At 52.0% G+C, this 14,423-nt stretch overlaps 1 protein-coding gene across 4 annotated transcripts in view; it reads right to left on the minus strand.

The window, feature by feature from the left end:
* DYSF (dysferlin) overlaps positions 1–14,423 on the minus strand; it is a gene marked incomplete at its 5' end in the record, with an annotated part of 79,401 nt that overhangs the window by 14,382 nt on the left and 50,596 nt on the right. For all 4 annotated transcript variants that reach the window (XM_084204878.1, XM_084204876.1, XM_084204875.1 and 1 more), the window contains 9 exons: positions 2,768–2,863; positions 3,081–3,169; positions 4,003–4,142; positions 6,708–6,850; positions 7,708–7,878; positions 9,271–9,362; positions 10,581–10,736; positions 11,446–11,574; positions 12,151–12,249. In XM_084204878.1, coding sequence (XP_084061004.1) covers positions 2,768–2,863; positions 3,081–3,169; positions 4,003–4,142; positions 6,708–6,850; positions 7,708–7,878; positions 9,271–9,362; positions 10,581–10,736; positions 11,446–11,574; positions 12,151–12,249 — 1,115 coding nt within the window. The remainder of the gene's footprint in view (positions 1–2,767; positions 2,864–3,080; positions 3,170–4,002; positions 4,143–6,707; positions 6,851–7,707; positions 7,879–9,270; positions 9,363–10,580; positions 10,737–11,445; positions 11,575–12,150; positions 12,250–14,423) is intronic.

Below are 14,423 nucleotides of genomic sequence, written 5' to 3' on the forward strand. Positions count from 1 at the left end.
CCTCCCACTGCCCCAGGTAGATCCAACCTGGCCTTGGGCACTGCCAGGGATCCAGGGGCAGCCACAGCAAATCTGGGAATTCCAGCCCAGCCCCTGCCCACCCTCCCAGCCAGCAATTCCTTGCCAAGATCCCAGCCCAATCTCCCCTTTCCCAGTGGCAGCCATTCCCTGCCTCCTGTCCCTCTGTCCCTTGTCCCCAGTCCCTCCCCAGCTCTCCTGGAGCCCCTTCAGGGACTCTGCGAATTCCCTGTATTTTTCCCTTCTCCAGGTGAACATTCCCAGCTCTCCCAGCCTGAACATTCCTTGGGAATCCCTTCCCACTACTTGACAGCTTTTCCATGAAGAATTTCCCCCTAATATCCAGTCTAGGATAGGCAGGTTCCAGCCCCTGTTCCAGAGGCAGCAATGGATGGAAGGAACATTCCCCACCAGATTCCCAATCCATAGGCAGATCCTCAGGCACAAAAAGGATCATTTCACCCATTCCCAGTAGGATTTTTCAGGATGACTTTCCTTTGGGAGGGAAGATGTGGAAGCTGAGCAAGGTTTTACTCATTTCCAGCCTGCAGAATCCTCTTGGATGCTAAAAATTAGGAAAGGGATCTGAGCAATCCCTGGATGCTCCCACTTTTCCAGCAACACAACTTTTTAGGATCCTCAAAAGACAACTCAACCAGAGCCGATAACAACGGACTTGATGGGAATACCAGGAAAGCCGCACGGCATTCTGGATTTACGGGGGAAAACCGGAATTGTACAGTCTGCTCCCAAATCCAGCCTCTTCCTGCCCGTAAATCCCAAACAGGAACCAAAAAAGGGAAGGGGAGGGGAGGGGAGGGGAGGGGAGGGGAGGGGAGGGGAGGGGAGGGGAGGGGAGGGGAGGGGAGGGGAGGGGAGGGGAGGGGAGGGGAGGGGAGGGGAGGGGAGGGGAGGGGAGGGGAGGGAAGGGAAGGGAAGGGAAGGGAAGGGAAGGGAAGGGAAGGGAAGGGAAGGGAAGGGAAGGGAAGGGAAGGGAAGGGAAGGGAAGGGAAGGGAAGGGAAGGGAAGGGAAGGGAAGGGAAGGGAAGGGAAGGGAAGGGAAGGGAAGGGAAGGGAAGGGAAGGGAAGGGAAGGGAAGGGAAGGGAAGGGAAGGGAAGGGAAGGGAAGGGAAGGGAAGGGAAGGGAAGGGAAGGGAAGGGAAGGGAAGGGAAGGGAAGGGAAGGGAAGGGAAGGGAAGGGAAGGGAAGGGAAGGGAAGGGAAGGGAAGGGAAGGGAAGGGAAGGGAAGGGAAGGGAAGGGAAGGGAAGGGAAGGGAAGGGAAGGGAAGGGAAGGGAAGGGAAGGGAAGGGAAGGGAAGGGAAGGGAAGGGAAGGGAAGGGAAGGGAAGGGAAGGGAAGGTGCTGGAGGAGCTGTTTCCAGGAATAAAGGGAATTCCAAAGAAAGCAGCCATGCAAATAATCCAATCTGTGAGCATGGAAAAAACCTGGAAGAGGAGCTGGGAATAAGCAGACAAGGAGGCTCCTCTCCCCATGGCCAGGCAGCTCCCACATCTTACTGCCTCGGGATCATCCCAGAGATCCGAAGAAAAAGGCTGTGAGCTCAGCAGAGACGCATCTTCCAAAAAGACACATGTCCATCCCTGGGTCCAGAGAGGAAGAGGTGTGAATCCATGGCTGGAAAGGTGTGGATCCATGGCTGGAAAAGGGTGGATCCACTGTTGGAGATGTGTGGATCCATGGCTGGACATATGTGGATCCATAGCTGGAAAAGGGTGGATCCACTGTTGGAGATGTGTGGATCCACAGCTGGAGATGTGTGGATCCACGGCTGGAGATGTGTGGATCCATGGTTGGAAAGGTGTGGATCCATGGCTGGAGATGTGTGGATCCATGGTTGGAAAGGTGTGGATCCACGGCTGGAGATGTGGGGATCCATGGTTGGAAAGGTGTGGATCCATAGCTGGAAAAGGGTGGATCCACCGTTGGAGATGTGTGGATCCATGGCTTGAAAGGTGTGGATCCATGGCTGGAAAAGGGTGGATCCACTGTTGGAGATGTGTGGATCCACGGCTGGAGATGTGTGGATCCATGACAGGAGATGTGTGGATCCATGGCTGGAGATATGTGGATCCATAGCTGGAAAAGGGTGGATCCACTGTTGGAGATGTGTGGATCCACAGCTGGAGATGTGTGGATCCACGGCTGGAGATGTGTGGATCCATGACAGGAGATGTGTGGATCCACGGCTGGAGACGTGGGGATCCATGGTTGGAAAGGTGTGGATCCATAGCTGGAAAAGGGTAGATCCACAGTTGGAAATGTGTGGATCCACGGCTGGAGATGTCTGGATCCATGGCTGGAGATGTGTGGATCCATGGTTGGAGATGTGTGGATCCATGGCTGGAGATGTGTGGATCCATGATCTGAGAGGTGTGGATCCATAGTTGAAGAGCTGTGGATCAACAGCTGGAGAGGTGAATCCATAGTTGGAAAGGAGTGGATCCATGGCTGGAGAGGTGTGGATCCACAGTCAAACAGGTGTGGATCCATGACTGGAGAGGTGAATCCATAGTTGGAAAGGAGTGGATCCACAACAGGAGAGGTGTGGATCCATACTTGAAGATGTGAATCCACAGCTGGAAAGTCATGGATCCGTAACTGGAGAGCCACAGTGGCTCCTCCATCCCAGCAGAATCCAAGTCTATCCCAGCAATACCAACCCAAGGACAGCCTTAACTCCTTCCCTGCTGGTCCGGCACCTCCAGCCCCCGGAATCCAGGACACTCACCCCTTGACGTAGATGTCGCTCATCTTCTCCCCGGTGATGCTGAGGTCGTCCAGGATCACGTCCTTGGTGTTCCAGATGATGCAGCGCAGGTAGAACCTGGAAAATCCCGGGAATGAAACCATGAAAAGGTGGAAAACTCATCCACCTGGAAGCCCAGTTGACCCACTGACGGATTTCCCTGTGGGAGCCGTTTCCCTGGAGATGATCCCACATCTGTCCCTCATCCAGGTGCGGGAATCCATCGCCCCCCGAGGCTTCCAAGCATTCCCAACTCCTTTCCCAAGGAAAAGATGAGGAAGAAATGGGAAGTTACCTCTTGGCTTTGCGTGGAGTGACGTTGAAAGGGGGACCAGGATGTCCCAGGGATTTGGGAAACAGATCCACCCACATCTGGAGCTTTCCCTGCATGGAAAAACAGAGCCCTGAAACCTTGGGAGATTCCAGACTGGAACACCGGAACCTCCCCAGGGAGATCTGGGACCCATGGGTGGGAAAGGAGGATTCCTCCATGGAAAAGTGGCATTAAAGGTTATTTTTAAATTATTTGAGGGATAGTTGGGAATTTGCTGATGGATATAAATCCTGAGGAGCAGCTGAGAGAGCTGGAAAAGGGGCTCAGCCTGGAAAAAACAGGGATCAGGGGTGACCTTCTGGCTCTCCGCAACTGCCTGAAAGGTTGGAACCAGGTGGGAGTTGGGATCTGATCCCAGGGAATAACAGGAAAGAGGGAAAAGCTCCAGGTTGTCCCAGGAGAGGCTCCAGTTGGACATGAGCAGGAATTCCCTCATGGAAAGGGTGGTCAGGCCTTGGAAGCGCCCAGGGAGGTTTGGAATCCCCATCCCTGGAGGTGTCCAAGGAATTCCTGGATGTGGTACTGACTGCCAGGGTGGGAACTGGGCACAGCTTGGACTTGATGACCTTGGAGGGATTTTCCAACCTCAGTGATCCCAGGATTCTGGGAGAAGAATTCTGAGTAGGACTTTCAGAACCAAAAATGTAAAATTAAATTAAATTACATTAAACTAAATAAAATTAAATTGAATTTTAAAATGGGAGCATATGCTGAAGGGAACGACCACCTCCTCTCCCTGGGAACATCCCGTATTCCAGGGCAGACATTCCCAGCAGGATTCTCCCCCTGGATACAGCTGGATCAGGAGGCGCCGCTCTTGTGCTCATCCTGGGCTCATCCCGGGCTCATCCCGGGCTCATCCCGGCCACATTCCAGGACCCACCTGCTCGATGTCCGGCTGGAGGGGGCTGTACAGGCGCCGGGTCTCCACGTGCTCCGGAACCAATCCCTGCTTCCGGAGGGCAGCCAGGGCCAGCCGCTCCTCCACCGGCCCCAGGTGCGGATTCGGGGGTTTTCCATCTTCTGCCACGGGAAAGAGAGCAGAGTGAATCCCACAGGGATGGATTTTGGCCAGGAACAGCTGGAGCAGCACAGCCTCCATTCCCAAATCCACCACCACAAACCCTGCTGGGCACAGGGATGCCATTCCCAGTGGGAAACCCACGGAGACCCTCGTGCAACCACCCCACCAATCACAGCCAGGGAAACATGGCAAGGATCCAGTTGGATCCCATGGAAAGGAGAATCCAATGAGTCCAGCTCTCCTGAAGTCCCAGAAATCAGGATTCCCATCAATCCTCTGCCAATGTTCCCACTCCCAACAGTTTATCCCAGAGTTTGAAGCCATCCAGGATCTTCAGCTGGGCAGGCAGGAATGAGCTCCCAGTGGGATCCCATTTCTTCTCTGTGGGATTGGGGATGAAAATCAGGAAAGGGAGGAGGAGGAAGGACATGGAGACACCACCAGCACAGCCTGGGGGTTGTTCCAAGTTCCTACTCTGATCCAAGTCCCTGCCCCAGTCCCACCAGGATATCTGTGCTCCTCCATGCAAGGAAGATCTGGAATTATCTCCTCTGCCTGACCTACTCCGCCTGATCCTGCCACAGATGGGCCAAGATTCCTCAATAATGGACATTCCTGCCTTCTCTTCCTGGTCAAGATTCATCCATGCATCCATGCATCCGTCCATCCATGCATCCGTCCATCCATGCATCTATCCATCCATCCATCCATCCATCCATCCATCCATCCATCCATCCATCCATCCATCCATCCTCCATCCATCCATCCATCCATCCATCCATCCCAGTACAGCCAATGGCCAACTCCTGCCTCCCCATCCCATTCCTGGGATGGGACACAATGCCCTGTCCTTGGTTATCAGGGAAGCAGCAAAATTCCCACTCCTGGAGGTGTCCAAGGAACAACCGGACAGGGCACTAGGACAAGGTTGGACTCAAACTTGGAGGTCTTTCTCAACCTGAATTCTGGAATTTCAGGATCTTAAAGATTTTTTCCAGCTTTAAAAATTCCCTGATTCTCTGAGTCCAACCCAAACGTCCCCAAAATCCCATCTGGGGTTGCTGGACTTCACCCCACTCTGGTCGAGCACCTTCCAGGACAATTGAAAGACAAAGCGCTTCATAAATATTATTCCATAAATATCCCATAAATATCATTCCAACTCCACCAAATCCTGGTGAGATATCCCAGCTCCTTCCTTGGCAAGGACACAACTCCAGCCACCTGGGCTAATTCCCAATGACTTCCCAAACCCTGGAATTCCGGCGTGTGCGCACGCGCGCGGCTTTACGCGCCGAGTAAAGAGCGAGCCCCTCTCGGAGATCAACAAGATCTGGGAGCTATGGAATAACGGGCCGGGGGGAGGGGCTTGTAAAATCCCGGCTCTCGTGTTTAACAGCTCCGGTTTATTCCCGTCCGGCTCCGGAGCTCGCAGCTGCATTCCAGATCTGCTCCGGGTCAAGCCTCGGGCTTTGTTCTGCTGTTTGAACTCGGAGAAGGTGACAGCAGGCGCTGCCACGGGGTGGGGGGACACATTTTAACACCTCCCCAGCTCTCCCGGGAAAACTTTTCCACGAGGATTCCTTGCTTCCCTTCTCCTCAGGGGAAAACCCGAATTCCCGAAGGGATTTGTGCTTTGTTTCCCAAGAGCGCGAGAGGGATCAGCCCTGGGTTGTGCCTGGTTTTGTGTCTCTGGTGACATCTTTGGTGTGGTGGCCTTAAAAAATCCAACCAAAATTTAGGTGGGATGTTGGGAATTCCCAATTCTCTCAATTTGCTCTGAGGGTGGGGAGGCCCTGAAAGAGAATTCCCACAGAAGCTGTGGCTGCACCCGGATCCCCTGAAAGTATCCACAGACAGGTGGGATCCACCTGGGATAGTGGGAAGTGTCCCTGCCCACGGAGAGGGTGGAACAAGATAATCTTTATGGTCCCAACCTAAACCATTCCATGATTCCAAACTGCAGCTCCTGGGCACGGCCCAGTGGGATTTCACCTCCTCCTTGGACTAAAACTCTCTTTTTGTGCCTTAAAGCAGTGCTTTCCCAAAAAACCCTTCTGCCCCAGGAATGCTGGGTCAGGGGGAGGTGCCATGGGCAAACAAAAAACTCCTCCTCAAAAGTCTGGGGCTTTTCTCCTCTTTGTAGAACTTGGGTTTGTTCCCCGATTCCCCCAAATCCCAAAAGAATTCCCAGGTCTGTGTGTGGGATATTGTCTCCCTCTAGTGACCATACCCAAAATGAGATTCCAACGGAAGAGCTGCTCTTCTGGCTCTGGCAGCACTTGGAATATCAGGTTGGAGCTTCCCACTCCCAATCCAGGGTGTTGGGTTTGGTCCAACCCAACAGTCAAGGTCAACATTCCTGGACTGAAGGTCTGGGTTCAATCCCAGGATTTGGAGCACGGCCAAGCTTGGGAACGGTTCAGAGCCAACGTGGACAGAGGAGGAAGAGGATGGGGGCAATGACATCACTCAAACCTGGTGACGGCTCCATGACATCCAGCTCCAGCCCTTCCTCTGGAGTAAGGAAATTCTGCAATTCCAAAGCGTCCCTGACATCTTACCCAGCTCGGAGAGGACGTATTCCTGATCCCGGAAGATGATCCGGTCGGATTTGTAGGTGGGAGCTTTGTAGTTGTGCTGCAGGGAGAAGAGGTGGAGCAGCTGGGAAGGGCGGAGTTGGTCTCGCCACTGGTTGGGGCCGGAGCTGAAACCAAACAGAATCATGGAATCATGGAATTGTTTGAGTGGGAAAGACATTAAAGTTCATCCAGTGCCGTAGGCTGGGATATCTCCCACTATCCCAGGGTGCTCCAAGCCCCAAAGTCCAACCTGGCCTTGGACACTGCCAGGGATCCAGGGGCAGCCACAGCAAATCTGGGAATTCCAGCCCAGCCCCTGCCCACCCTCCCAGACAGCAATTCCTTGCCAAGATCCCAGCCCAATCTTCCCTTTCCCAGTGGCAGCCATTCCCTGCCTCCTGTCCCTCTGTCCCTTGTCCCCAGCCCCTCTCCAGCTCTCCTGGAGCCCCCTCCAGGCCCTGCAAGGGGCTCAAAGGTTATCCCAGATCCTTCTCTTATCCAAACTAGACATTCCCAGCTCTCCTAGAGAAGAGCAGCTCCAGAATCCTGGAATCCTGGACTGGGTTAGAAGAGACCATAAAACCCATCCCATTCCACCCTTTCCATGCTAGGTTCAGCTCCCCCTGTCCCAGGTGGATCCAGCCTGGCCTTGGGCACTGCCAGGGATCCAGGAGCAGCCACAGCAAACTGGGAATTCCAGCCCAGCCCCTGCCCACCCTCCCAGCCAGCAATTCCTTGCCAAGATCCCAGCCCAATCTCCCATTCCTGGGATGGGACAGTCACGGCCTCTCTGGGGGTGTCCTCAGCACGAGGCCACCAGGAGCCACCAGGCACGGAACAGGATCTCCCCGGAGGACAAGCAGGACTCTGGGAAACGCAGCTTCAGCCCGGCCCCCCAGGACACCCCTGCAGCGATCCCGTGGCCACCCCAGCATCCCAGTCCCGGGATTCCCGGACATCCCGAGCCCAGGGCGGAACCCACACGCAGTAGGTCTGGGGGAGGCCGCAGCGCGCGCCGTATTTGGACAGGAAGCGATTCTCCAGGTCGATGACGGTCTCGCCAATCTTCTCATCCTTGGACAGGAGGTCGTAGTCGTAGAGGGTGACCTTGAGGTCCTTCTCCAGGGGCAGGGTGCAGCTCAGCTCGAACATCCTGGAAACGGGAAGCGGGAAATGCTTGGGAAGAGAGGATGGTGCTGCTGGAATTCCATGGGAATGGATCCACGCCCCGTCCCAACCCCACTGGTGATGGGATGGATCAGAGTTCCTGAACTTTCCGTGTCACCTTGATCCAGCAAGGCCAGGGCTGTGTTGTGCTGGCCTCGTTTATAAAGGAATCATGGAATGGTTTGGGTTGGGAGACACCCTAATGACCTCATTCCACACCTTCCCTGATCCCAGGTGGATCCAAGCCCCACTGTCCAACCTGGCCTTGGGCACTGCCAGGGATCCAGGGGCAGCCCCAGCAAATCTGGGAATTCCAGCCCAGCCCCTGCCCACCCTCCCAGCCAGCAATTCCTTGCCAAGATTCCATTTAAATTCATCTCTCTCTCCCTCTTGCTTTGTTGGGAAGGTGTCCTGGCATTGGTGGCCTGGACTGGCGGGAGCAGCCTTGGAAAATCAGATGGATTTCACGGGAAGTAGGATTTAATCCCCATTCCTTCCCCAAGTCCCAGATTTTGGCAGCCTGGAGCTCATCCCAAGGGGCAGCTCCGGTCTCTGGGACAGGGCCCATGGAATGGCTGGAGCTGCTCCAGGGAGGGTTACATTGGATATCAGGAAAAGATTCCTCATCCAGAGGGTGCTGGGGCACTGGAACTGCTCCCCAGGGAATGGCCACATTCCCAAGGCCGCCAGAGCTCCAGGTGCATTTGGAAAATGTTCCCAGGGACAGGGTGGGATTGCTGGGATTGTCCTGGGAAGGAGTGAGATCAATGATCCTTACGGGTCTTGTCCAACCCAGGCTGTTCCATGATTCTCTGATTTTCTGGGAGAACAAAGCCCCATGGAGTTGGGCTTCCCTCAGTTTCCCTGCTCCTTTCCCAGCCTTGCCAAACAGCTTTTCCCAGAATAAACCATTATCCTCGGAATTTTATCCCGTTTCTGAGGGAAACCACTCAATTATCCATGGATAATCCTTTTCCAGAACATGTGGAGGCGTCCCATTCCTCCCCATTCCTCACTTTTTTCCCTCAGACATTGGATCAAAATTCCCAGATGAGGAGAAATCCCCCAAACTCTTTCCCAACAATGGGATGATCCAGATTCCTTCACTATGGGATTCCAGCTCCTCAGTTCAGAGCTCAGAAATCCCAGGGATTGATGACCGAGAGCCAAGGGAATCATGGAATAGATTGGGATGGGGAAAACCTTAAAATCCATCCCATTCCCAATCCCTGATGCGGGCCGGGAACACTTCCCACTATCCCAGGTTGCTCCAACCTGGAACTGGGTGTTGAAATGGGAAGTTCTGGTTGGCCCAGCACAATTCCCTCAATAGGACATCCAAGAAATTCCATGGATCCCGAACTGAATCCATACTTACTTCCCAAAGACAGGCTCCAGAGTGCAGGGAAGGTAATTTTCCTGGTCATTTATGGATTTCTTTCCCACAGAAATCTTCACGTAGGGATCGCACTGGAGGTGGGCACGGAAAGGAACACAAAAATCCCGTGGGATTCCAGTCACACCCTCTTCCCTAAGTTGTTCCAAATCCCACCCCTCACCCAAACAAAATTATTCTGGAAATTCGGCATCCATTTGGAAAGTGGGGGATTTAATTAAAGTTGGGTTTTTTGGCAGGAAAAGGAAAAAAAAATCAAAGGAAAGATCCAGTTCCACCTAAAAAATTTTACCTGGATCTACAGGGATCCACCATCCCAGCCACACCCAAGAATTCCCTGGAAGAAAAGCCCAGGCCAAGTTTTCTCATCGCTTCTCCTGGATTTTCCTTTTCCTGCTGATTTGGTTTTTAAGGAATGGATGGGAAACAGCGCTCAGGGAATGGAATGAGCGCCCAGGTATTCCTTGGGCTGGGATGAGCCTCTGTAAAATTCCCATCCCAGGGGAAATATGGGATCAAATTTGGGTTGGCTTGGGTTTTAAAGGGAAAAACTCCCTTTTTTTTCCCCTTCTTTTTAATCCTCAGGAATTACTCACGGGGGATTTCTTAGGAATTAACACTTCCATCCCAAATCCATTTTAAAAAATGGGAAAACTCAAAAGCAGTTGGAACTTCTGCATCTATTTTTCCATATATTCCATATATATTTCCCATATTCCATATGTTTTTTCATATATTTTCTGTATATTTTCATATCTATTAAATAATTATCCATAAATTTTCCATGTGTATTTTCTATTTCCCCATCCATCTTTCTTAGATATTTTCTCGTATATTTCCCACAGCATTCCTTAAATTTCCCTTCTTTTCCAGTGGACCCAAGATAATTAAAAAAGAGTTTTCCCTTCCCTGAGTTTAGGGGAGTTTTGGACCAACACAATTCCCATTTTCCCAGAATTTCCCTTTCCAGACCAGCAAACCTTTGCAAGAAGGAATTTCGGGAAAAATGGGATTTTATTCCCTTCAGCAACAAAACACAAAAAAAAACCCCGAAATAAAGCCAGACCCAAAACTCATGAAAACAATCCTGAAAAATCCCAGCGGACAAAGGAAGAGTTGCCTCTCAGACTTCCCAGATATTCCAAGGGGGGGCAGAAAACAGAAACAAATTCCTGAATTTCAGGGCAAATTTGTAATTTTTGACCAATTTTGACCCAATTTTGACCAATAAGGGCCGAGCTGTTCCAAGAATCCACCACAGGAGCCAATGCGGAGCTTTCCCGCCGGGATACCTTCCCGTTGGAATCCTTGGGCTGGAGGTCGAAGGCGCGGATGATGTAAACCCGGACCAGACATTCCTGGAGTCCCCTGGCCGGGAGCTGCTGGAATTGCCGGGGAGGCGCCGGAACGCGCGGATCGTCGGGAAGAGGGTAAATCCTGAAGGAGCCCTGGGAAGGACACGGGAATTCAGGGAAGAACACGAGGAGATGGGAGCAGGCTTGGAATGAATCACGGAATTATGGAATGGTTTGGGTGGGAAGGGATCTGAAAGCTCATCCCATCCCATGGGCAGGGACACGTTCCCTGTTCCCAGATGAATCCAAATCCATCCCAACGTGGCCTTGGGCACTGCCAGGGATCCAGGGGCAGCCACAGCAAATCTGGGAATTCCAGCCCCTGCCCACCCTCCCAGCCAGCAATTCCTTGCCAAGATCCCAGCCCAATCTCCCCTTTCCCAGTGGCAGCCATTCCCTGCCTCCTGTCCCTCTGTCCCTTGTCCCCAGTCCCTCTCCAGCTCTCCTGGATCCCTTTTAGGGACTCTGAGGATTCCCTGGAATTTTTCCCTTCTCCAGGGGAACATTCCCAGCCCTCCCAGCCTGGCTCCAGAGCAGAGGGGCTCCAGAATCCTGGAATGGGTTGGGTTGGATGGACCCTAAATCCCATCCCATTCCCATCCCATCCATGGGCAGGGACACCTCCCACTGTCCCAGGTTGCTCCAAGCCCCTTCCAAGCAGCCTCGGCCACTTCCATGGATGAGGATTCCACAATTCCCACAATTCCCGGACTCAAGGAACTATTTGGGCCGGAAAGGACTTTAAAGATCCCACAATTCCCGCCCCTAGGGATACAATCCATGGGGAGAGGGCCCATCCCACCTTGAATTCCCCCACCACCGAGGGGTCGTCGCTGGAATCCTGGGATCTGCCCCGGAACAGTTTGAAGGTGTGGCAGAAGTCGGAGAGATGCTCAAATTCCTCGACGTTTTCCAGCTCTGTCTCGTAGACCTGAGGAGGAAAAGTTGGATCATGGAAAAAAAATTCCAAACAAATTTCCCAGTCCTGGGAACGTTCATCCCACGGGGAGAAGTTTCTGGGAATTTTTGCCCTTATTTCTCTCCGGGGCAGTGAGAAGAGGAGAATTTGGGAATCCCACAATAAATTCCAGCCTATCCCAACAACCCAGACAAAGCCAATGCCTCCTGGTGGGTTTTTCATGGATAGAGATCTTCCAGCTGGGAATATTTTCCTTAAAACCAAGGAAAATCTTCCCTGTTTGGGAGTTTGTGTTAAATTTAGCATTTCTTGTGCCTTAATCTCCCTCTTCCCTGAGAAATCCCTGATTTTCCTCATTCCCAAACCCTTCCCAGGGTGGCAGTTTCCCACCCCCTCCGCTACTTCCCAAGGGAAAATTTCCAGAAGTTTCACAAAAGGCTTTTCAAAAGGAAACGGAATTTTCCACACCCAGGGAAAATGATTTTTGGATTTTTTTTTTGAACCTGGATGGAAAAAAAAAGCCGAAAATCCCAAAGAAATCGTGGAGAGTGGAATTCCAAGGATCCACACCCGGCAGGAGTCACTCACCTTCAAGGTGTCAAATCCCTTTTCCAAGTAATATCCACATTTTTCCCTCTCTCCCGTGGAAGCATAAAATTTGCTCCACCAGTCGATGAATTCCTCCTCCTGCAGCCAGAGATCCCAAAGTTACTCATTTTCCACAAAAAAAAAAAAAAAAAAAAAAACAAAAAACTAGAAAACAGCAGCAGCTCCCAGATTTGGGAAGTGACCCCTGCATCAACCCCCTCCCTGATTTCCAGGTTTTTTTGGGGATGCTCCCAGCCCAAATCCAGGCGTTACAGCCATTGTGGATATTCCCAAGAGGATTATTCTGCATGGGAAGATGGCGTAGAGCTCCAAGATGAATATTCCAAGAATTTGGAGCATTTTTAGGGAATTTCTGGCCACTTGGAGGATGGTTTTCCCGGGATTTCTGTGCGGGGAATAAACTAATTTAACTCCAGTGTTAACAGCTTGAAATACCCCAATTTCAGCCTTTCCCTGGAAATTTTTTGGGATTTGGGATTGACTTCCTGGTTGTATCCCAGTGCCTCCCAACCTCCCCATCCCAACAAAATCTGTGGATAAATGAATAAATCCACACAATTCCCATCTTTCCATTAAAACCCAAGGGTGTTCAGGTCTCCGGGACAATACAACCCTTGGACGAAAAAAACTGGGAAAATCCCACAAAACCTCAACTCCCACCAACTCCCATTGCCTCATTCCCAGTGCAAACCATTCCAGGAGGAAAAACAGGCCGTGCCAGCTCAATATTCCATGGATTTCATAGGAATCCCATTTTTGAGATGGCTTTGCCGGCAATCCATAGAAAATTCCTGGAAAATCCTGGTGTCTCCTTTTAGGAGGCCGCAGAATTCCAGCTCGGTGAGCTCAGGGAGGATTCCAAATGGAGCTTTATTGGATTTATATTTGAAGCCAACAGTGGGGGATTTAATGGACAGACCCTGGATTTAATTGGAATATTCTGGAAATTCACTCCGAGGCTTCTGCCACTCCTTTTTTTTGGGGGGGAAATCCCAATTTTCCTTCTGTGACTTCCCATTTTATTGTTTTGAGGGCTCCACTCAGACATCACGACATTCCACAGGTATTGGGATACAAGGAAAACGCTTGGATTCATCCCAGGACTTACCCACGGAATCATCTGCAGCCCCAAGGGAAAGAGCTGGATTAGAGATTTTGGTGGATTTTGACTGATATTCCAATAAAAAGCAGGGAAAACATAAAAAGGAGGGAAGGGGAGCAGCTGGAATGTTGATGGCGATGGATATGATTCCATTTCGGAATGGAAAAGCCATGGAAACCAATGGATCAGCAAAGGATGGATTGAGGAATTTCGTTTATCCAGGGGAAGGATAAAATTCCCTCCAGGTATCCCAAACCACGTCCAGGGGTTTATCCACGGCACAGAGGACCTCTGGGATTGGGATCTGTGCTCCCTTTCCAGCTTTTTCATGGATCCCACTGGGCATGGATCCCAAGTGAGAATCCCTAGTGGATAAATTTAACCTTCAAGTGACCAAATCCTGAAAATTTCCTGGAAAAGGAGCTTATTCCCACCTGGAAAGCTGGTGCCATGATTATCCAGAGGTTTCCTGTCTCCCCATCCCTGTTCCATCCCTCTTCCCTCTCACCACCCTGGAACTCCAACCTTTCTCCCAAGAGGGACCGGTCATTTGGATGGATGTCCTGGGAATAACCGGATCATTTCACCCAATCCCATCATCCCAGGGGCTGCAGCAGCTCCAGGAACAAAACACAGCTGGAGGAAGGAGAATTCCTCCTTTATGGAAAAAATTCCTGGCTGGGAGGGTGGGCAGGGTTGGGCTGGAATTCCCAGATTTGCTGTGGCTGCCCCTGGATCCCTGGGAATGTCCAAGGCCAGTCTGGACACTGGGGCTTGGATCCACCTGGGACAGGGGGAGGTGTCCCTGCCCATGGGTGGGGTGGGAATGGGATGGGATTTAACGTCCCTTCCCACCCAAAGCATTCCAGGATTCTGGAGCTCTTTTGTTCTAGGTGATCTGAGAATGCTCCCCCAGGGAAGGGAAAATTCCAAGGAATCCTGAGAGTCCTTAAAGGGGCTCCAGGAGAGCTGGAATTTGGGACAAGGGACAAAGGGACAGGAGCCAGGGAATGGCTGCCACTGGGAAAGGGGAGATTGGGCTGGGATCTTGGCAAGGAATTGCTGGCTGGGAGGGTGGGCAGGGGCTGGGCTGGAATTCCCAGATTTGCTGGGGCTGCCCCTGGATCCCTGGCAGTGCCCAAGGCCAGGC

Source organism: Fringilla coelebs, assembly GCF_963513975.1.
Source record: "Fringilla coelebs genome assembly, chromosome: 4".
In the NCBI taxonomy this organism is placed as follows: Eukaryota; Metazoa; Chordata; class Aves; order Passeriformes; family Fringillidae; genus Fringilla; species Fringilla coelebs.